Genomic DNA, 24,720 nt, shown 5'->3' with positions numbered 1-24,720 from the left:
TTATGTTCTTTGAATAGATTCTACGGAATTTTGGCGAAAAAATCTGAAAACTATTCAAAATCAATTAAACAGTCAGTCAAGTCATCGTGCAAATGTTTGGGTTCACTGGTGTATCGTGCAAAAGTTTGGGTTCACCTGAACTTACTTAAATCTGGGAAATCTCAAACCAATCATGTACCCGCCATTATTTGCGCTCAAAAAAGCTTTAAACTATTAAAATCGGTTGAAAAATGGCATTGATTTTGAATATTTTCCAGATTTTTCCGCCAAATTTTCGTGGTGTCTCATCAAAGAATATAAGATTACGATTCTAATGACACTTTGATTTAAAATTTTGGTCGACCCAATGCTGAGGAAATTAGATATGATTTTTCAGTGTGTTTTTTGAAAAATGTTACAACTTTAAGTAAAAATTTAATATACAAAATTAAAAAAAATGTTCTTGGAAAAATACATACGAAGCAAGAATAACTCTTTGCCTTTCGAATGCGGTTTAAAGAGTTTGAATTGGACTTGTAATCACGGAGATATGGACAGAACACTTTTGTATGTTTTTGAGGGGGTGAACCCAAACTTTTGCACGGGAGTGTACCTGGTTGCTAATTTTTACTGGTAGGGAACACATTTTGCATCAGAATAATTTTCAAAAACAACTTTTTTTTTGTACATGCATAACTCATAAAAAAGATTTTCATTCAAGGGAATTGTTTTATTTGTTGTGATAGTCACACGAATTCTCTGAGAATACGTCACGTACGTCACCGACCACCCAGACAAATGAAATGGCCAAGTGTTCCATCGTCATTCCACAACAAATAACTCAATTACAGTTTACAGTTAATCCCGAAATTAAGTGACAAACATGTCCACAACACAACAATGGAAAATACAATTTTCATCATCATTTATCATGCATGGCCATTAGTTATAAGTTTGTTAAAAAGGTCCACAGTAAATTAAAATTCCGTCATTCCTGCAGCTTCGTCGAATCCAAATCTGTTTCCTTACAAACATGGCTTACCGTTCGCCAGCAGATGACATTGAGGATGAGATCAGCAGTTGGGGTTACTCGACATCGTTTTCAGACTACGAACGCACGCTGCAAGCGACTAGAAGTCAGCAACCCCAGTGCAAGGTCGGAGGCCGTGGACGAGGCATCCTCAATCCTCAGCACATGTCTTCTGTGCGTCTTGCTTCGGAAATTAGCGATTTAAAAGCTCACTCCTTCCCGATGGGCCATTTGCCAACGAGTAAAGAGCTTCTCGCTAGTCCAGCAGAAAACGAGATTACGCCAATGCTGCGGAAGTTGGGATTGAGCAGTCGAGATGATGAAATTCATAGCAAGACCACTAGAAGGAACGTTGTAGCGAGTGAGGAGATACGAATTGATGGAAACGTTCCTGTAATTTTGAATGCTGATCTGTTCCGGAATTGTGGAACCGCTGAGGATGAGGGCATAGATGAACCAGAAAACTTTGACCCCGAACAACCTCTGCCAGAACAGTTCAGCACCATTCCAGAGTTGGCTGTCCCGGAAGAAGATAATATTCACGTAGTAGAAAATATTTCAAAGGAATCGAAATCGAAGAAAGCCGAAGCGGCCAACTCATCGAACGATTCTGCCATCACCACTAGCAGTTCGTCGTCAAATCAGTCCAAAAAGGCCAAAGACGGTAAAGGAAAGAAGAAGAAATGGCGTAAAATGACCGCCGATGAACTGAAGCCAGTCGAACCGCAACGAGATCGGTACGAGGAAGTCTATTCCGTCGGGGTGCATGACAATACCTTAGGAAACTTCTATACGTCTCGGCAATTGCATGGCGAAAGTGGGATCAAGGGTTGGTCGTCACATTATTAGGTCTTATAGTGTGAATTAATTGTATTAATATATGGGTTACACAAGAATTTTAATTAAAATGTTTGAAATGCTGAAGTTTTATATTTTTAAAATTTTTGTATTTGTCTGTAGGAGATATCACATAATCGTAGGAGGTATTTTTACATTCGATCATGGGAAAACCGAAAAGTAGGGGCACCTTAAGTAAAAGCCGATATAAGTGCTGAAAATATTACGAGTTTTTCGAATGTTTGCACGATTTCCAACAATTTTTAGATTAATACACTAGATTCGCTTGATTTTCTTTGTCTTATGAAGTTCACGGATAAATGATTGATTTTTCTAAATTTGTAATTTTTCGAGTCGATTTTTTACGGATGGGGTGATATGAGCCAATGTCATATATAACAGGTCCGGCTCTTAGTATGTGTTTGCTTGTATTAGTCACGAAAAAGATGTAAACAAACGATCAGCTGATGGTGACGACAAGGTTGCGAAAAATTTTGTTCGCAGTTTTCTCAACGTGACGTCATCTTCGGCTGCATCGTGAACTTTCGGCTTGCCGAAGTTAGCATTGCACAACTACCACTTCAAAACTGATGTTATCACAAATACTGATTTGATGTTCGCCCGCACCTCTAAATACCCCACATCGGATATGAGCTCCCCAGTTTTGATTGCAAAATAATATCATATAGGGGAATGCGGGGCAAGATGGGCACCCCTAGTTTGTGTCGTTCCTCCCGATTTTTTTTCAATAAATTATTTGGGGTTCTGATGAATATCATTAAATTGATATGATGGCCATAAATTTTAGCTAAAAAATCAACAGCACAACGTAAATATTGTCAAAAATACATAGAAGTCAAAAAATTTACTTTTTTATATAAGATTTCTTCATTTAAAAGTGATATTTTTGTTGCGTAAACAATATAATTCATACGTTTTTGGCCGTATAGTTATGGAATAATCTTCTGTAGATAATCAGGAGGAAAATTTTTATCAAATTAAAAAAAATATTTCAATTATTTTGATTATATCAATTTCTCTTTTTTATATAAGATTTCTTCATTTAAAAGTGATATTTTTGTTGCGTAAACAATTTAATTCATACGTTTTTGGCCGTATAGTTATGGAATAATCTTCTGTAGATAATCAGGAGGAAAATTTTTATCAAATTGAAAAAAATATTTCAATTATTTTGATTATATCAATAAATTTACACCCTTGGGGCAAGATGAGCACCATGTTCAAAATTAAGTAAAAGAGTGAAATTATAGAAACACATTTAGCTATGGGCTTGACTTACGGTATCCTCTTTGCACAAAACAATTTTGCTAAAAAATATAAACAAACAATAAATTTAATCGCTTTTTCAGTAAAATCATAGCAATCTTTGAAAAGTTATTTATTTTTTGATAAAAGTTTTAAAAACTAAGCTAGTTGATGATAAATACTATCACATATTAAAGATAATATCTTGGGATATTGCAAGCATTGAAAAATAATAGTTTTCTTTAGTAAATTGCATGTTTTTTTTTGGGGTGCCCATCTTGCCCCGCAGTTGTTTTGATCGATGATAAAAAAGCTATTTTTTAACGTATTATTTGGAAAACTATTTATCACTTTTTAAAACTTTTAATGGTCGGGGATCAAAGAAATAATGTAAAAGATAAGGATGGTTACCAATTTTACCAAAATAAGAACGTTTAAGTATGCTTAAATCGCGCTTATCCTTAGGGTGCTCATCTTGCCCCGCCTGACCCTAATCTAAAAATTCAATTATTTTGATGCTACACTTGAAAGTTATTAGTATTTATAAACACTCCGTGCAAAATGATATATTTTTTAAGAACATTCTAACAGTCAAACATCATTATTCTGAAATGATGAAATTAAGAAGAGCCATTCGGGGCAGTATGGGCAGTTTTTTCGAACACCATTTATTTCTTTTTCTTTGAGTTTCGAACACTGACTTATAACATGCCTATTGCTTCATTTCCTCATCAGCTTTGGGGTTGCATGTTATTTCAGATGAAATTTTAAGAATTCAATCAGTTTTCAAGGGGTGCTCATTCCACCCCATTGGCCAAACTGACTCGACTACCCCTACTCCTGATATTTCTTCATTGTAATCTTCTGAAACATTTCTTGGGGATTTCAGAAGCATTTTCAAAAGTCAAAATTCTGTTCAAGAAGTATCAATTGTATTACTCTATTTTCACGCTACTAATTCATAGCTCCCTGTCCCAGTGAGCGATTTTGTGGTAGGATGTTGACGTGATGATCAAATAGATCATCTATGATAAATAGGGCCTATTTTAGAGACTTGCATTAAAATAGTGAGCTAGATTGAATTATGTGTTTGTATTTGTCTGTAGGAGATATCACATATCCTGTATCTAATCTGCTTTCAGACATGGCCAACGATTCGACCTTTGACGACATCGAGGAGGAGGTGAGTAGCTGGGGATATTCAATGTCGGTCAGTGATTACGAACGGTCGCTTATAGAAGATTCCACGGTGAAAAAAACTTTTCCTCGTGGTAAGGGGATTGCTGACAGTAATTATATCAGCAATGTCAAATTAGCGTCCGAGATCATGGAGATCAACGAAGGGCCTTTAGGACATCTGCCAACAACAAAGGAGGTGTTGAGCGAGCGCAATCTAAACGAAATTACTCCACTTCTCAGAACGTTAGGAATTAGCGGTCATGATGGACCGATAAGCAGTAAAAATACGCGGACCGTGTCCGTTATGAGAAACGATATTAGAGTTGAAGGGAGATTACCAATAATCTTAAACGGCGAACTCTTTGCGATGATCAAAGACGAGAAGAATGTCTCGAACGAAGTTGGAGATGAGCCGTATGATCCAAGGAAGCCTCTCCATGAGCAATTTACAACCATCAAGGAATTTGCTGTAGAGTCGAAAATTGATCAGATTATTCCTTCCGTGTCGCTCACCCTCTCAACGTCGTCCGCTAGCGACCACAGCTCTTCCGATTCCAGCGGCAGCAGTTCAACAACATCCTTCAGCGTCAGCGATCAGGATCCGAATGATGAGATTTTCGAACCATTGCTCAATTCAAAGCCAAAACTCTACACTCCGCGGCAGTTGTACGAGCTCAAGAGGAAAAATTCTCTCCCAAAAGGTAAGGATTGTTGTAGAGTTCGCTGGCTATTGTTTTGCTCCCGGCATCATAAAGTTCTGGGAAGGTCTGGTCTAGTGAGACTCACTTCCTGCCACAATCCGTTCAGGATTCTCAAAAACATTTAGGCCAGCGTTTCCTAACCGGTGGTCTGCGAATTTCTAGGGGGTCCTCGAAGCCACTTTGAATAAGTGTCCTTTTTTTTGGATTAATCAATAAATGTGAAGAATCTTTACACAATAACTGCTAAAATTCATTTCATTTTTTAGGTATTCATGGTATTACGTTCTCATTGGGACAGAACCTGCTTCTCAGCTTCCGTTCACTCGATTCTAGATCAAATTCAGAGTGTCCTCTCAAAATTTGAGCTCATTTGGATAAAACTGAGACTTCATAATCCCTTCAAAGTTTGTATGGGAATTACTATAAGCAAATCAGTCAATGCATTCAATCGGTCATAGTGCTCGCCCATGTACTCTAGAATTTTAGAGCTACGCTGGTACTGTTAGTACAGTTAACTCTCCCTTACTCGATATTCCGTATCTCGTTATCGAGTTAGAGAACTATAATAAATACCTGGGAGGGAGGCACCGATACTACACACGAAATATGACACAACACTTTTCCAAATTGCAAGATAACTCCCGCTCACCAACGACAATCAAAGCAGGCTTGTGGAAAATCGCTAGTTTTCTTTTATTGTGTACCTTCGATCTTTCTGGACAAACTTGGAAAAAAGGCCATAGTTTTATGTGCATCCAATTTTAATGATGATTGGAAAACAGTAAAAAAAACAGCGTGTTTCATTATTTTATATTCGATCAAATTAAAAGGTACTATCGTGACATTGCTTTTGGGTGTCGCAGGAATTGATTTTCAACCGACTGTTGTCAACTTTGTTGGAATGTAAAAATTTGTTTTGATCAATTACGCGCTTTTATCAAGTTTGTCCATTCTTCAAGATCTGGGCTCACAGTAACAGTTCGTGACAGCAGAATCTCGGCTCACTATGACGTACATAAATTTTGTATCGGTTTCTCCCTCCCAGGTAAATACCAGTTATCATCGATACCTCATGATCCCTTCAATATCGAGTTATGGAGAGTTGACTGTACTTTCGTCAACTACAACTTTGACCGTTTTCAAATCGGACATCTCAATCAGCAAAATCGATTTTTGAGCCACCCTACTGTACATGTCAATGATTGCTACTCCGTAATGGACCTTTCTTCTTTCTTCTTTCTTCTTCTCGCTTTGGCGCAGACCTATCGATCCATTTCAGCCAAGTCTTGTTTTGCATTTTGACATCATCGTATGTCATTTTTTTTAACGAAAAGGCGAATAAGCAAGTCAAATATATTTGATTTCAGTACCGGGAGTATGTTCTGACCAAACGTCAATTTAAGTTTATTTATTTATTGGAATTCAGTTAACAAAACGGATTTAATATTCAAACACTAACTTTTATTTCTCTAATGAATTCAGCTATCTGGGTTATTTTATCAGTATTATTTTCAGCTAGAATAAGTGTAATGTCTGTAAATTGTGATAGTATTGGATATTTTTGTCTAACTGATTGAAATTTAGGGCAGTGGTGCAAAATATGTGTTAAGTTTTCTGTTACATTACATTGCTCACATTTATCTGATTCAATAAGTTTCCAACTATGTAATCTATCTTTTGTTGCTGTATGTCCTGATCTTAATCTAGATAATATTATAGTCAAGTCTGTGGGTAAGTTAGAATTGTAAAACCATGGCTTAGAAGTTACGTCTTGTAGAATTTGAAAATGTTGCTTACCTTTCTCTGTAGAAATAGTCTTGTATCTTTGATTCCAAATACAGTAGTTTTCTTTCTTAACGTTTAGTAAAAGGTCGCTTTTAGTTACTTTCAGATCGTCTATCTTATTCATATTCGTTCCTAGTTTTGCTGCCAAGTCTGCTCTTTCATTTCCTAGAAGTCCAACATGTCCTGGGATCCATTGTATTATTATTTCGCCGTTATATAGATTAACTTTATGGAAAATTTCGTTGATTAAATAATTCTCTGTGGGTTCAATATTCTTTAATAATTCGGTTGCGCTTTTCGAATCTGTTAATATCACTGGATATTTAATATTCTTCTCAAGGATATGTTCAATTGCCCTCAGTATCGCAGATAGTTCAGCATTCATTATGGTGAATTGCGTTTTAAGTCTACCGCTGTATGACGTTTTTTCATTACTATCATAAAAACCGTATCCAGTTCTGTCTTGTATTTTAGATCCATCAGTGTATATAAGATATTTATTTGTATATTGTGATCGAATTACTTCTAGTACCATTTGCTTTTGTACCTTGTTTGTAATATTCTTTTTTGTTAAATTCTTTATTTCTGATTTAATTACTAAATTTTTGATAGGGTTGAATGGTTTAGGTTTGGCTAGCTGTAGTAAATGGAAATTGTTAATGTTAGCTATGTTTTCTAAGTATGAACAGTGTTTTGGTGTTTCTTCTAATCCTATCATTTTATTTAGAATGGGAACTATTGGAGTGTTATTATGGTAAATATTTTTTGATATTTCTTTGAAAGCTAAATATTCTGCTCTTTCCTTTAACGGTAGTTCTCCTGTTTCGGCTAAAATAACATGATTCGGTGTAGATTTTAAGTATCTCATTGCCGTTCTAATATACAAGTGTTGGATAGTTTCTAGCTTTGTAAATGATGTTTTTGACGTTCCTGCTGATATTGTAAGTCCATAGTCAAGATGGGGTTGAACAATCGTTTTTGCGATTTTAAGAGCAGTTTCCGGATGTGCTCCGTTTTTCTTTTTTGTTATCATTTTTAATATATTTATTTTTCGTTTAGCTTTTGTAGTAGAGTATTCCACCTGTTTATTGAAATTTAATCTGTGATCTAGAATTATTCCTAAAAATTTGTGAAAGGGATTTATTTCTATTGGTATATTATTTATTGTGATTCTTGTAGTGGGGTGAAATTTATTTGTAAAAATTACTGTTGCACATTTGTCGGGGTTTACTTGCATTCCTAAACTATTAAATATATTTAAAATTTGGTTTAAAAAAGTATTCATTTTCTCTTCTGCCTCAGGTATTGTTTTCGCCTTAACTATAGCAGTGAAATCATCTGCAAATTGAAAGAAAATCTTATCTTCTCCTGATAACTTATGTAATTCCATAGTATAAATATTAAATAACACAGGTGATAAAGGACAACCTTGAGGAAGTCCTTTGTTAGTAGTTCTTATTATCTTTGTTCCGTTAGCTAGTGTTAGGATGACTTTTCTTTTACTAAGATAATGGTATATCCAATTGATTATTTCGGGGGGAGTCTGTATATTGTTAAGGATTTCTAATAATTTCTCAATGTTGACGTTATCAAAGGCTTTAGATAAATCTAAAAAGGTTGCTATTACTATTTCTTTTTCTCTTTTAGCTTCTTTAATATGAGATATTAATGCGTTAACACAGTTTACTGCTGACATTTTTTGTTTGAATCCAAATGAATATTCCGGTAATAATTGTTCTTCCATTAGAAAATTTGTTAAATGTTTTTTTACCACAAAATTAATTAGTTTAAGGAAAACACAAAGCATGGAAATTGGCCTATATGATTCTGCTTTTAGAGGGTCTTTGTTGGGTTTTAAAATGGGAACTATTTTTATCTCTCTCCAGTCTTCAGGAATATCGTATGATTTTAGAACTACGTTAAGCATATCTGTTACTTTAATTATTAATGATGAATTTAGATTTTTAAGGATGTGAAATGATATACCATCAGTTCCAGGAGCTGAATTATCTTTCTTGGAATGTATAATTTTGTGTACTTCTGAAATTGAAATGTTAGTTGTGAATGTATTTGGGGATTGATTATAGTTTAAAGTTTGAATTATTTCTGGAAAATTTATATCAACAAATTTGTTAGCTAAGTTTGCATCATTCAGTAAGTGATTATTGTTTTTGGTGGGAAAACCTCCTCCAATTCGTTTTATTATATTCCATAGTTCTTTACAGTCCATATCAGGTTTTATTGAGTCAATCAGTATGTTCCAGTTATTTCTTGAAGCTTTTCGTATGAGTTGTTTTAATTTAGCCTTTGCATTTTTGAATTGTATCAGATTTTCGTAGGTTGGATTTCTGAAATATTTTGTTAAGAGAAAGTTTTTCATTTTTAATTGTTCTTCAATCTCTTTATTCCACCATGTTTTGGAAGTTCTATTGTTGTTTTTTAAATATTTAGATTGGTCGATTTTTTCTCTTATAATAGGTAAAATTTTATGTTGATCGGTTATTTTTTCCACATCAATTTCATTGATCATTTTGATTGCTTTTGTTTTGTTAATACATTCAATTTGATAGTTATATTTTTTAGCAGAGTTTAATATTTCAAAAGATATAATTCGGTGATTACTCATAATTTCATCAAAGTGTATATTCCATTCAATTTTATGTGCTATATCTGATGATGCAAATGTTAAGTCAATGGTTGATGGAGTTGTGTTTGGTGATTTGATTAATGTAGGGGAACCGTCATTCAAATTAACTAAAGCTGTATTTTCTAATAGTTTTTCTAATAACTCTCCTCTTGGACAATTATTTTGTTTCAAATTCCAGGTTTGGCTATGAGCATTGAAGTCTCCAGCTAATATTGTTGGTAATTCTGATTTTTCAATTATTTCTAGTAATTTTGTTAACGGGTCTTTAATGTCTTGATTCCTTATAGGGAGTGGAGGTATATATATTGAAATTATTAAAAGAGGCTTTTCTGTGTTTAATGTTTTAATGGCTATTGCTTCCAATGGGCTTAAATCTTGCAAATTAAATTTTTTAAATGTCATTTCATTACGGACTAGTATACCTACGCCTCCGTAACCGTTATTTCTTAGTAATTTAACAAATTGAAATCCTGCAAATTTATATTCTTCATTAGGTTTAATCCAAATTTCTTGTAAAAGAGCTATATCAATTATATTTGTATTGAGGAAGTTTATCAGTACTTTACGAGTGTCAGAAGGACGAATACTAGTTATGTTATGTTGCATAAATTTTAAATTCCTGTAACTGTCCATGCTGTACTTGCTGGGTTGGCCTGACCTTTCATAACTTCCGATTCAATTATCGACTTAATTTGATCGCTTATGTTAATCAGTAGAATGTCGGTGTCAATAGTGTCTTTGTTGTTCTTAGATTTATCTGCGTGTTTGAGGATGGATTTCTGTATTGCGCTTATCTTGTTTATGATTGTAGTTACTTCGGACGGTTTTTCCTGCGGTTGTTTCAAATTGTATCCTGTTTTGTGAATTGTACCTGTCAGTGAGTTTTGAGATCGGGTTGTTGGTCGGGTGTTGTTACAGTCGTTTCCTGTCATGGGGGGAAATTCTGTCAATGATTCCAGTCTGCCTTGTAGTTGTTGTGGTTTTGGGAATTTATTTGATGCTTCAATGAAGGTCAGTCTCTCATTAGCCATAACGTAACGAATCTTGTCTTGGCGAATCCTTTCCGGGCAATTTTTGTCCGTCACTCTGTGCGTCTGTTTGCAGTGATAGCAATTAGTCGGATTCGTGCATGTCTGCTTGTCATGTTCAAGACCACAGTTTTCGCAGCGGTCATTCCTACTCTTACATGATTTTTGTCTGTGTCCATATCGCCAGCATTTATTACACATTTTTATGGGGAAGATGTAAGCTTCCACCATTGCCGCTACCCCGTAAATAGCAACATTTTCAGGTAGTTCTTGTCCCGCAACAAAAATTTTGATTGTGTACGTCGGTATCAATTTTTCGTCCTTCATCCTTTTGATTCGTTCCACTTTCGTAATTTTCTTTTTGCCTCCAGTCTGAATGTTGCTTAATATTTCATCGTCGGTCAGCGAAGGGGGGACATTCCTAACGATACCTACGGATTCCTTTAGCATGTTAGGTACGTATGTCTTGAATTTGAATTCTTCGGTCAGTAGTCTTGAATTAATCAAATCCTCTGCGTCTCTCGGTCGATTGAAGGAAATTCTGTATCGTCCTTGTCCTGCGAATTTCAACTCCTTGTAGTTTTTTATTCCAATATTATGCAGAATTTTGGCCATTTCCATCGTGTGCACTGGTTTGTCATTTGGATTGTCCCTCTCAATGAAGAAAACTGTATCTGTCGTATTCTTGATCCAGTTTTCGCGGGTCGTGTACTTGTTTGTTTTCGGGTCCTTTTTCATATTCCTTCTGTTTTCCATACCAGTTGCTTCATTCAGTTTGTCTGTTTCATTTTCTTCTGTCCCATCGACGTTCATTTTGTTTGTCAGATTGGTCGTCATTTCTTTTCGTTGTACCATTTCCGTTCCTTTGTCAACCTTACAGGTTTTTGCTTTTTGACTTTCGATAATTTCTTCCAACTTTCGTCTAACTCCACATTTCATTAATCCGTCTTTTATGTCGTTCTTACCTGGGAATGAGTCCTGGTTTACGCCATCTTGGTCCTCAAACCCCAAAAACTCACTATCACTTGAGCTCATCCACTGAAACTTAACCTATATTTACACCACTTATCACTAAAATTAAACCTAACCTATTCTAGCTGATTTTTTTTTCTCTAGGATTTCTGAATTCAAAGATAATAAAAGTTAATGGATATGTTTAAAAAAAAACGCGAAACTCAAATAATCAATTCAATCATGAACAATTCCACCACTTCAATCAAAAATATTAAAACTCTCTGTTTTTCCAAAAACCGCGTGTCCGCGAAACAAGCTCAAACAAGACCAGCTTCTACTTCCCGATGTTGTTGCTATGAACGTTAACGCGAGAATGCGTAATGGACCTATGCACGGGTTCACTATTTGACGTTTTAGCGGTGCCGAGTTATTTAGGTAACCATGGAAACTAGTGAATTCGGCATCGCTCAAACGTCAAATTAGTGAACTCGTGCATCGGTCCATTGATCAGAACTGGTAGAATCAGTCTTCTAGATTCTTCTTCTAGATCATCCTTCTGCTGCAAAATTTAAACAAGCATGCTTTGAATTCATCTCAATGAGCGGGATCGTTCGAAATCGAAAACCTTTTTTTTTAATCTCAGCGTGCGGGATTTGTTACAGGATTCAATCTCAGGATTGAATCAATGTCATTAAGGTGATTATAAAACGAAGCCAAACTTTGAATTTTCAAGTGCACAAGACGAGAGAATCTGACAACAGTTCGCGTTGAAAAACAATCAAATTGCTTGCTTGCTGGTGGTGACCACGGAGCGCTGTTTCGTTCTCAAGTCTTGTGCTTTTTAAAATTTTAGGTGTGGCTTCGTTCTATAATCACCTTAAGCTCACAGGATATCAATTGAATACAAGAATAAAACATGCTTTCCGAATGAAATGATACAAAATGTGCCTCGTGTCCAATATGAATATTCGACGTTTTAATAGGGATTGGGATGAACCGTACCTACGGAACGAGAGGCACAATTGTAAGGAAAGCAATAAAATTACATCGGTCATCAGAAACATCCAAGAGTTGTATCAAACCACCCTACTGGCGGTCATTACTAGCCTTGGTGAAGTGTATTAAGTCAAATATTTGACCGTCACAGCACTATGTTTGGTAGATTCAGACATGCTCTTGCGGAAGTCAATTCTAAAACTCTGATAGCATTTTATTCATATTCTCTGATTAGGAGCAAGGAGTCCCATCTAAATAGGAAGTCATTACAGTACATATTAGTACGTCAGAAGGCTGTCAAAAATTAACGATGGACTCATCCCAAACGTCCTGTCAGACAGGAATTTTCAGTTAACACTGTCAGAAATATCAGTGCTGACTCGATTTATTTTACCATCAAACAATTGATCAAGGATTCAACGAAATATAGAACAATGTTTGTTTGAACTGCAAGATTACTCCAGCTTGCCAACAACAATCAAGGCAGGCTTGGAGAAAATCGCTAGTTTTCTTTTGTTGTGTACTTTTGATTTTTCCTGACAAACATGGTAAAAGGGCCACAGTTTTCTATGCACTAAATATTCATTTATATTGGAAAAAGTAAATCGATGCGTTTTTCAATGCTTTATATTCAATCCGATTGAAAGGTGCTCACGTGACATTACTTGCATTGTGTGCATGAATTGATTTTCATTCGATTTTTGTCACTTTTGATGAAATGCGAAAATGTGTTTTAATCAGTTACGCGCTTTTTCCATGTTAGTCCAATGTTTGAGATCTGGGCTCACAGTGACAGTTTGTGACAGCGGAATCCCGGCTCACTATGACGTACAGAAATTTTGTATTGGTTTCTCCCTCCCAGGTCTGAACCAGACGATTATAAAAATCGAATGTACATCGGATTTTTTCTCGCTAGAGTTTAGTATTTGGGTTATATTTTCATAATCGTAAAGTTTTAAAATATTCCATCGGTAAAGTTTTGATTTTTTCCACTTTTTAGCCATTTTTCATACTAAATCCCATGGAAATCAGGTATTCGACGCATTTCCGCCCATACAAAATGTATGGAAAAATTTTCACCGATATAATATTTTGAAACCTTCCGATTATGAAAATATAGACCAAATACTTATCTCTAGCGAGAAAAAATCCGATGTACATTCGATTTTTATAATCGTCTGGTTCAGACATAGCGTGTGCCTGGATTTGAACCAAAAATGCGCGCGAAACGAATCTTACTATGGTGATTTTAAATCTCAGTAGCTCTTGGAAAGGGATTTTTTGAAGACTGGTAAGAATTGCACTCCGTTTCGATCCAAATGTATAAGGGATGGAACTTTCCGCCTACTCTCGAAATTGACATATTTGCAGATAACGATGTTGGTTGATTCATTCATCTTTAGAAAACTCTTATAGCTCCCAGCCTTAAAAGGTTGGGAAGCACTAACTCAAAATCTATGCGATTAGGGATACAGTAAAATACTGAAATAAAACACCTTTCAGTTAGATTTTTGATTTCTTTTATTCTATTAACATGGATAAATTTACTGCCACAGCAAACTCATTACGCTCAGGGGTGGCATTCCAGCTTCGGATCCTTTCCGGAAACCTAAAATTTCGATGTAAACAATTTAAGAGGTTCTATTACGTCACACTATTCAAAGCATTATTTCCTACTTACCTAGATACAACACGGTCGGAATGAAACCCCAATGGAAAGCGGTTTTGACGACCTCGATAACCACTCCCAGGCGGTCCTTGGCGTCTGGTGATAGATTCATGATGTGGTTTTCGGATAGCTTTCCGCCGGGAATGTGGAAAATTTAGCGCCGCAAAATCGATTCCACTCGACCTGAAACGTGCGTACCGTCGTCGTCGAGCACAAAAACACGCAAAACGAGCAAAGAACGATGGTGCTTGCTTCCTAAAGGGCGTGCCGCGCGTGCCAGACAGGAAAATATAAACTACACGCTCAAACGAAAATTAGAAATATTCATAAATACTTAACCTTACACTGTACACGCTAACATGAAATTACCCATTAATGGGTAAAATAATACCCATTTCCAAGAAAAATGGTTTAACTCATTAAAAGAGAAGGGACGAATGACCTTCGGGTTAAAGTCCCTCTCAAACAACAACAACAACAACAACAACATTAAAAGAGGCTAATATTTTTGAAACTAAAACAATGCGCATGCCACCTATCGCCAAGTTTTGGAACTGACAAAAAAGAGTTCATAATCAAAACATTGGCTGCTGTATTCCGAAAGTGTGTAGGGTAGAAGTACCAATTATGGCTATAGTACCAATTATGACAATAGTGGGAACAAAAAGAGATTTTTCTTATTGTTTCACTAGACTATAATGGCTTATATTCACAGGAATGATTAAACTATTTGTTTTTGATGGTAACTAAACCTTGAAAAGAACATTCGTCCAATAAGCTTCGAAAAATGAACATTTGAAAATTTTGCCTCACATATATGTCACCTTCTTAAGCCCTCAGTACACTGTTTGTCAAGTGTGCAAATTTTTCCGCACGCATAAACCAACATGCAAACATCGGTCTCAACAATGACAAAACATCTGAAGTGTCAAGTGGATATTGAAGTGTTAGTTTATGCGTGTGGAAAAATTTGCACACTTGGCAAAGAGTGTACTGAGGGCTTTAGCAGTTGGCTAAGGGACCTCCGTTACGAAATGTATGATTTGATCCGGATAAACTGTTTCAACCGATGAATGTATGTTGCCTAGTGAGAACAAATGAATAAATTTAGCAGGTATTCAATCAATTCTACTGTTTTAAGTTGGAAATCGTGTTATTTCCACTATGTCGATAACTGGTACAAAGAGTGTATGAGAGCCCAATTATGGCAATACTCTGGAGGCGGTTTGTTTACATATTTTGATCAGTAAAATAAAAGAAGTAAAGCTATTTTACGGGTGACTTCCACGACGGGACGGTTCGGTAAGGCATTATCTTCATGTTTTGTACTCAATTACTAAGATTTTTCAATCACACGCTCGAAAACGTTCGCGAGCGGAAGATGCTAATTTCATGTTAGAGAGGGGTTTTCAGCGACACTCGATTTTTGAATTTTCCCTCTTTTTTCGTAAAAAATTGGCACTGGAAAGGTAATGTGAGATCATTAATGCTGTTTTGTATCATAATTTGCATTTACACTAAATTTTGACTTCTTTTTCAAAAATTAATTTTCTCCAATGAACCCATTGCAAAAAAATTGATTTAACATCTATTTAACCCAAAATTTTTGGAAAATTTTATGAACGATATCTTCATTACATATTAGCGTTGCATTATCATTCGCTCTTCATGGCGTTTGAGTTCATTTAGTGCAAATATTCGATAGCCCATAATTGGTACACTTTTATGTCGAATGCTAGGAACGTTATTGCCATAATTGGTACAAAGACAACGCTATTTAAAATCCATTTTTAGAAGCTTAAAGTCAATTTAGTACTAAAACTGTTTAAATCAACAGATTCGCAAGGCTTTAAACTAGTAATTGGCACCAACAAGTCATGCTTGCGTTTTAGAAACGCGGTTACAACTTGATTTTTATCACTACTGTTGACATATTGCATCCATAATTGGTACACCTACCCTACTATTTTCATAGTTTTCGTGTACAAAATCACCAAAAATATCAGCTACGATGGAACAAACAGGTAATAAAACATTTTTTCTCATTACTGGTATGTGAAGAATTAATTGAGGTAACGAGTGTGCTAGATAGATTTCGAATGGATTTTCTGTTTTCCGTAACATTGAGGTTATTTGTTTTGTTTTAGCTGCTGGAAGTCCGAATGTGGAAAAAGTGCCAGTATCGCTTGGCAGATACTGGATTATGTTGGTGATTCTGTGAGGCCGCTACGGGAAGGCCAGAATGTTTTCGACTCTGGGCACATCGTTTGCATTGGATACAACAAGAAAAGCCAAGAATGTTTGCACTTGACGGCATACGTACTGCAAAGTTCTCACCCGGCAGATGTTCCGCACGAACTACAGTTGAAGATCGGTACAGACTACCGTAAATGGTCGCTGAAGTGTTCTTGCAAAGCAGAAACTGCACGTTGCAAACACATTGTTGCGTGTCTGTTGCATCTTTGCCAGTGAGTATACACCATTAACGCTTCAGATTCAGGTACGTGGAATACATGACTTGCACCGATTCTCGGCAAGCATGGGGCCGGAGTAAAACAGGAAATAATCAGTGGCGTGCCAAACCGGTGATGCAATTGTGCTGTGTCCGTAAACATCCTACGGCTTCATTCTCAGAAGCGCTGCACAAACAAGATCTCCTGTAACAGGCGTTCAATCGAATTTTAGAAGGTAACCTTTCAAATAAAAAAATATCGCGTATTAAGTTAACATAAACTATTACTTTCAGCATCTTCGAATTCGGCGGTCCAGAAACATATCGATGGAAAGGAACTCAGTACCCCATTGCCCAGAACAGGACCTCTGAACGTACCGGACTTCGAAACTTATGTGTCTAGGGAAGAGCTACAAAAAATGATCATGAATGCCCAACAGTTTTCGTTGCAAGTTGAAGAATTTGCTTCGGACAATAATGAAATATGTTACGAGAAAAATGTAGCAAAAAATGTTCAAATGATATTGGATGTAGCCGAAGATACCAAAGATCAACGGAACGATGCTTGGTATTTACATCGTTCGTTGAGAATCACTGCAAGTTCCTGTTATGATTTATTCACTTACACTCGTAACAGGAATGCAGATTGGGCTAAGAAAGTTCAGCAGTATTTGAATCCCAAATTGATACGGTCGAAAGCATTAGACTACGGCAGACAAACGGAAGAGTTGGCACTGAACTGTTAGAAGAAAACGTAATCCGTTGGTGAAGAAATGTGGATTTGTTGTTAGTTTAAAGGAACCATGGCTCGGAGCCAGCCCTGATGCGGTCGATGCTGCATGTAATCTTTTAGTTGAGATAAAATGTCCAGTTTCAGGCGAAGAACATGAGTTGCAATGGATGATGGATAATTGTAAAGCAACTAATGTTTATCTAAAACATCATGACTCTTCTCCGGTTTTAAATAAAAATCACAAATACTACGCACAGGTGCAATTGAGTATGTATGTGTTAGGATGCAATAGTTGTGATTTTATTGTGTATTCGAAATACGAGAACGATTTTATAGTTGTTGAAATACATGCAGACGAAGAATACGTGAAAAGATTAATAAGTTCATTATAACAAGTTTATTTCCGATATATGCTACCTGAGATCTTTAGTAAGCATCACAATGATTATGTGAATTAGAAAAATAAAATGCATTTCGGTCTGAGGATTATATTTTAACCAATTAGTTTTATTTTTCTTATTTCTTGTGGTAAATCTGTCGACTTAAACCCGTTAATTAAGCCAATTCAATTGACAACAATTACACAATATGTAATAAACTAATAAATTACTATTAAGTAACAATCATTAAAAGATATAAACTGTAACACTCTTAAAATCTTTCATCTTTCAAAATTGGGGCTGCCAGATTTACAATTGCACATACAACTTTCATTATATATTCGATCAACCCCAACACAGAGGCATCAATTGCGGATTTAAAAATCCCAAACTGCTTTATGCGCTGAATGACTCTTTCAACATGGATCCTCGATTTCGCAATGCTTTCATTCAGTACAGCATCCTTCTCGGTATGTTGAGCTGTTTGCAAAAATGGTGGAATGTGCAAGCGTACTCCTTTATTAAGACACTCCTGCTGGATGTTGAATCCTTTATCAACCATTAACTCGTCCAAGAATGGTTCAAGCAAGCCAAGCACATTTTCATCATTGAAAATTTGTTTATCTGACGCCTTTCCACTGTACGCCTTACTAATGAAACTGATCAGACCACCTGGTGTTATACCTATCATGAATTTAACTGTTCGCATTCCTTTATAATTAGAATAGCACGCTATGCAACAATTAATGCACTTCATTGTTGCGACAGGAATTTCGGTGCAATCGAGTATGCATCTGACTCGTTCGTATTTTCCTCGAAAACAAAGCGGAATGTTTTTTTGTGATTTCTTCTCGTTCAGACCAATAAACGAACTTCTGCAAAACCTCTGCCAGAATCTGCAAAAAGAAAACCACAATCAATACCTATGCATTGTAAATAGAACAGTTTTGAAAGGGAGTTATTTTTTTAAGTATACCTTTACAGTACTGGGTACCAACATCATTTGTTTTATACTCTGTACACCATGGTTCGATCGATTTTGATGGAATTTTCAGGAAATGATTTATATTTTTAATACATGTAATCTCTCATAATCGATCTTGAAACTTAGATGTCGGCACCTAGCACAGTAAAGGCTGTAATATTTTTTTAAGATTAAAATAATGTTTATTATTATTCTGTATTCAAAATATACTTATACAGTATTGCTAACTTTATATACACCGTTTATATGCATAAACTTCAGTTTGAGCAACATTATTATTTACGTTCCTGGAGGATTTAAAACTTTCTTGAGAAATTTGGGGAACAATTTGACAATTTCTGTAGAAAACCATAGAATAATAATGTCGCTGGTGTTCCCTTTGTTCTCGCTCAGAAACATGTTGGGTACATAAGAGTCAAACTGCATAAATTTTCGCTTTGACATTTTAGCCCATCCCCGCCAACAAAAGATGTTCCGACAGCGACATCCTTCTTCTATGGTTTATTACTTCTATTGGCAATCATAAGAAAAAATCCTGGTTAAATTCATGAAGGTATTTTAAGATATAAGGTACCGTGGGGTAAGTGGATACAGAAAAATCAATAGTCAACTTCATTGTTATGTACAGCTAACGTGAATAATGTAATTCGAAGTTTTTTTTTCTGTGGATAACAAATGAAGAACTAATAGGGGGAAGAAGCAGCCACAAGATATGATGTACAGTCATCTCTGCATAACTCGATAATGAAGGGACCGTTACCCGCATAGAAAAATACAGTTTGCCTTTCATTCCAAACAGTATGTTTCTTTTAACTGTAAATGTTAATGTATCACAAGCAGTTGTTCTTATGTTGAACAATATAGAACCAAAAGCTTTTGACTGTATAAAATGATGTTTATAACGTATTCCAAACAGTAATCCTTTGTTGCAATGTCCATTTGTTGTTGGATAATATGGAGCTTAACATTCGCGAAGTATAGTTGAAATGTAAGATCACAGTTTGTCTAAAGGCTGGGCCACAATGATGTGAGCGGCAACGCGGCGCGGCAAGATTTGACAGTTAACCCATACATTTTCTGTCAAAACCTGCCGCGCCGCGTTGCCGCTCACACCATTGTGGCCCAGCCTTAACGGTTTGGGCTTGATTTTTCATTACATACTAATTCAGGGACATTTAACTATATTATACAAACTGTTACATACATTATTGCGTTCAATGTAACGCTTAAAAATTTTCACCAACAAATTATCATTATTATTACGACTATGACATGCATATTGGCTGTGTAAATTTCAGAATAATAAAAAAAACATTTGCTTTAATTAATAATATGCGTTGTTCTTCTTTCTTTAAAAAAATCGTTCTATGCAATAAAAACTTCATGCATTTAATGAATATGAAACTGTGTTAATTGTTTTGCGGGTGTATGTTTTCGACAGCCTGTGAAAAAAAAAAAAACATCAACCACATGAACGTTTTTGCGGTCGATTTTACAAATCCTAGTAGAATTATGGAATTAATAAGTTTTAAAGTTATCTGAATACATCCTTGTGGACGATTACGTGACAAACAGTATTTTGCTGAATTCCTCATCTCAAATGCAACGCAGGTACCACCGTTGGAGACAAACAAATTCCTGCAAAACCAGCCTGCAAAATGACTTGTGTTGTCGTCTGCATGAGCTCTGTCAGCAACAAAATTGATCGTTGATAGGAAAAATGGAATTGGACCAACTAAAACCAGTGGCACTTTGATAACTTAGATTTTTGTAACAACTGACCATCTGTCGAATCCGCAGGACTGGTCCAGCTGGAAACCTTTTTGTGATGTATTCTGCCGGATGTCGTTCAAAACTCATCTCACCACACGGCTCAGCTGGAAGTTTTATGCGCGCATCGACCTGAGATGTATGGCAAGAGTTTTACATGTCAGCCCGGCCCGACGGAAGGTTTTCTCTCGAACGAAGAGCTACAGTGATGGTGCATCTGGTGCATGATAAATTTAGAATTATGTGATGAATAATAGTGTTTATAATTGTTTTATTACTACAGAGTGGTGAAAATAGTGTAATATAAATTAAAATAGTGACAGTGTCGGTCAGTTAATTACTGCTACTTTTATATATTGCTACGTTCGGAACGTGTGACAGAACCTAATTAAATGCAGTTATGTACTTAATATGATCGGATAATTAAATTGTGATAGATATTCTTTCGACCTATATGTATGTTTTATTGATTTAGTTCGAAATATTCGCGTAGGAAAATGGATTAATCAAAGTGTGAAAATTTATGTTTCATTGATTTTTTTAATGCTTGCAATAGTACTGTAAAAAGCGCTGCATTGTGGCAAAGTAGTTAAAAATTGACTTTCTGCACTTTGATTTATCATTTTTTTATGCGAATCTGTATCCACCATTTATTTTCATATGATATAACCACAACAGAACAGTACAGCATACGTTAAAAATACCATACCATACCATACATCAACAACATAACGTATAGTGTACATTTCTAATTAAACTTTATTGTTCAACTTTATCACGACTGTTTTGATAACAGTAAATTGGCCAATAAATGGATAGTATTTCAACATCTTGGCAAACAGTAAATGAAAAATTTTGTTCGAGAAAATCGTCGTTTTCAAATGGTTACATAACTTAACCGCCTATTTCCCACATTGTTATTTGAGCTTGAGCTTGAGCTTGATTGGCCGCCCGTGGATGCACTCCAGTATCGCCAGATCAGCTGCACTTACACAAGGAACCAACCGAATGACTGCTTGGGACTAACAGGCATCCTCAGTGTATAAGTGCTGGTGATCTTCTATTTTTAGGCAACAATGGCACCTGCCACGTCAGAATGCAGACCAATGAGGGGAAGGGGGAGGAATTGATGATGCATTGAACTGACTCCCACGTAGACCGTATATTCCACTGCATCCACGTCAGTTCATGCGGGAGTGTATGGATTGAGGGAAAGGCATGGCAGATAGGTTTGCTTTTGTGGTTAGCAGACTGCCTATGTATCAGGCGTAAGAAAGGCTTGCGCGTGGAAGTAGGAAGCGTTAGGGAAACGGTTTCTTGTCCGTCTCTGGTTCTAGCGTTTGCTATGAACGAATAGTTTGAGTGTGATATATTTAGAATGGAAGATAGAAGCAAGTGAGAGATATACAACTACAAAGTACGAGGAAAGGGACGGGCCTGGGATTGAACCCATGACCTTCTGCATATGAAGCAGAAGCGGTAGCCATCAGACCACCAACCCCGTCTGGCCTATTTCCCACATTGTTATTTTCCCAAATACCATTTCCCGAACTGTAAAAATCGTTCATGGTACGGTTGGTTTATTGTTATTTTGGATGTTATATAGAACTGTTCATAAATTGTCGCAAATAGTTGCGGATAGTTTCGGAAACTGTGGCTGTATTGTTCCGGTTTAGGCGGGTAGTTAGTTAGGGAGTATAGTAAACCAGTGCAAATATGCGATTTAAGGGATCATCGAGAAGGTAGGTGGGTGTCAAAAACAGCCATTTTCGGCGTTATGAAATTTAAATGAACCTAACTAACTCGGTGGTCCCATCAATTTCAAGTTATGGGGAGTAGACTGTATTATTTATCAGATTGTCCTGACGTCAGTAAATAAGAAAATATTTTATATCTAATTTGGTTTTGGATTACTTAATTTCAATGTTTCGTTTACCTACCGAAAACTCAGTGATTTTCGTAAAAGAATTGCACCAGAATTATATCTCAGATTTTTCAAAAAAAAAAACAATGGTACTCATAACAAAAATAACATAAAATTATTCTGCTCCAAAAACACTGTAATAATGTCTCCAAAATTTTCCAAAGAAAGATCTTTTCAAATGTTAACATAAATATATTCATAAATTCAATTATAAATAACATTAATAAATAAATTCCAGGCAAAATTTTTGAATATGAAATATTTTCAATGTTTTTTTCAGAGGATTCCAAGAGAAATTATTAAAATAATATTAAAGAAATTTATAAATAGGTTTCAAACAATGTTGCTTTGAGACTGAATCACGTTTGACGCTTTACGGAGCCGAAATTCAGTTGGCTTTTCAGTTTGACAAAAAATAACTTATTTTCAACAAAATTCCCATTAATTTTGAGTTTGACTAAAGGATATTGGGCAAAATTGTATGGAGTTTGGTCCCGGAATGTACACAGATGAGTCATATATCATAAGAAAGATCTAAATGAGACAAGAAAAAGTTGATATAGGGCCAAAACCCAAGTAACCACAAGCATTATAACATTGCACATATTCTACTGCATATCACCAACATTGATGCAACATTGCTTTTATTCAACAAATTTCAAGAGCTGTCAAGCAATAAAGCATTATCCCTACATTACAAATGTATCAATGCACTAACATCACTTTATAAATTGTACTGGTGCATTAACATTACTTTTAAAGTTGCTTCATTGCTTCATCGCCCTTCTTGTATTAATTTAACTGTAAAAGTGCCCTTTTCCACTTTTAAACTACTTTAATGGTAGGCTTACGGCAATGCAGCTGCATTATATATGCAATGATATAATGCTCCATGGTTACTTGGGAAATATTCAACGTGGGAGAAAAAAGTTACGTTTGCTAGAATAATGTAAGGAATGCCATGTTCTGTGTTTTTTTTTTTTTTTTTATTCTTAAATCGTGTTTTTTGCGCACACATCGTAAGTATTCTGAAAGACTATTAATTTTACACAGTTTTCTGAATGTTTGGAGTTGCTGTAATTTAAATACTTTGACATGCGGAGATAGGAAATAAGGGTATAGTCATGTGTGTTTGACAAACAATTTCTTCCATTTTTTGAACACAGCTCTATCTTTATGAGGAACACAAACACAAAATTTATTTTCTCGATGGTCTTTTTTGCCGTACATTTTTGCTGCTGCGGGTGCTGTCCAGAAACGTAAACATTGAGGTTTTCTATGAAAATGGTTAATTATCTATTCAAGTTTTACTTACCTACAACAAAATAAAAAGTTTTATTTATTGAATTGATTCGAATTTTATGAAAATTATACTCAGAGACGGGAGAAAATCAAAATATTTGCAAAACTTTGTCGAAGCTCTATGCGTTTGACAGGTGTGCTTTTTTCACGACTCTTTTTTTTCATCCAGCGCCTCTGGTGGTGATTTTTACCTAAACTAGTCTATGGTAGTCGGAGAACTGTCAAAACGTATGAAAAATAATGAAAATCGTAAATTACTTGCAATTAGCAAACTGGATCAAAAAAATAGTGATTAGAAATCAAGTGTAAAGTGAATACATAACTTTTTGTGTTTAGTTCATCTTCCGTGGTGCTTTCTTTGCTTCAGGATTTCGTTTTTACTACCATTGAAAAAGAGCCATCTATTGCCTTTTAAATTTTGAATATCGCCCTATTCAATTGGTTTAAATGATTTAAACATTTTAAAAATGTGTGTTATGTATCTCGGCACCACCTTTACTCGATGGTCCCTTCAATATCTAGTTTGGAAAATTTTACTGTATTGTGCAAATCACCTCATACTATTATTTGAACTTCAAGAGTGGAATTCCTGGTGGAATGGAAGGCCTGATTTGCTACTCACCACATAGTAACGCACATGCGTTAGTGTCTATGCACGAAAAATCGCTAAAAGGTAACACGAAAAATATTTGTATGGCGAAATGCACTTAACGAAATATTTCTCAAAATTGGGAACAATTTTTGGAAAAATATTTGGTACTGGTTGTACGAAATGATAGTGGCTACCCGGATAAAAAATACAATACAAAAACAATATAACGTATTGCAACAGTACCATTCAATATATTGGAAATACAATACAGTATATTGTAAAATGACAATACAATTACAGTGCAATATATTGTTTTGAACAGTTCGCTGTATTGTATACGATATTTTTGCAATATAATGTATGGGTGGTTAAGTATCGTAACAATACAAATATAGATATTTTCTTATACAAACATTTTGAAAATACAATACGATATATTGTTCATGTATTGTCTTGATTAGCAATTCGTGTATTGTTGTACAATACAAAAACAATTCAACGAACTGTATCA

The 24,720-nt window shown here is 35.5% G+C and overlaps 2 protein-coding genes across 3 annotated transcripts in view; one reads left to right on the top strand and one right to left on the bottom strand.

Moving 5' to 3' along the window:
- LOC5572175 overlaps positions 1-24,720 on the top strand; it is a 42,863-nt gene that overhangs the window by 17,138 nt on the left and 1,005 nt on the right. The window contains exon 3 of one of the 2 annotated variants that reach the window (XM_021846392.1): positions 4,255-4,992. In XM_021846392.1, the coding sequence (XP_021702084.1) occupies positions 4,257-4,992 (736 nt within the window). In that variant the 5' untranslated portion in view covers positions 4,255-4,256. Of the gene's footprint in view, positions 1-979; positions 1,951-4,254; positions 4,993-24,720 lie in introns of those variants that run through there. The other variant, XM_021846391.1, reaches the window with a different exon arrangement.
- On the bottom strand, positions 13,906-14,345 carry LOC5572173 (mitochondrial import receptor subunit TOM7 homolog). Its single transcript, XM_001660218.2, has 2 exons — positions 14,084-14,345; positions 13,906-14,011 (listed from the first exon to the last, which is right to left on the bottom strand). The coding sequence occupies exons 1-2, from the start codon at positions 14,181-14,183 to the stop codon at positions 13,947-13,949; spliced, it is 165 nt and encodes a 54-aa protein (XP_001660268.1). The 5' UTR covers positions 14,184-14,345; the 3' UTR covers positions 13,906-13,946.

This window comes from Aedes aegypti, chromosome 2, assembly GCF_002204515.2.
Source record: "Aedes aegypti strain LVP_AGWG chromosome 2, AaegL5.0 Primary Assembly, whole genome shotgun sequence".
NCBI classification, from domain to species: Eukaryota; Metazoa; Arthropoda; class Insecta; order Diptera; family Culicidae; genus Aedes; species Aedes aegypti.
This window is presented reverse-complemented; position numbering and strand designations above follow the sequence as displayed.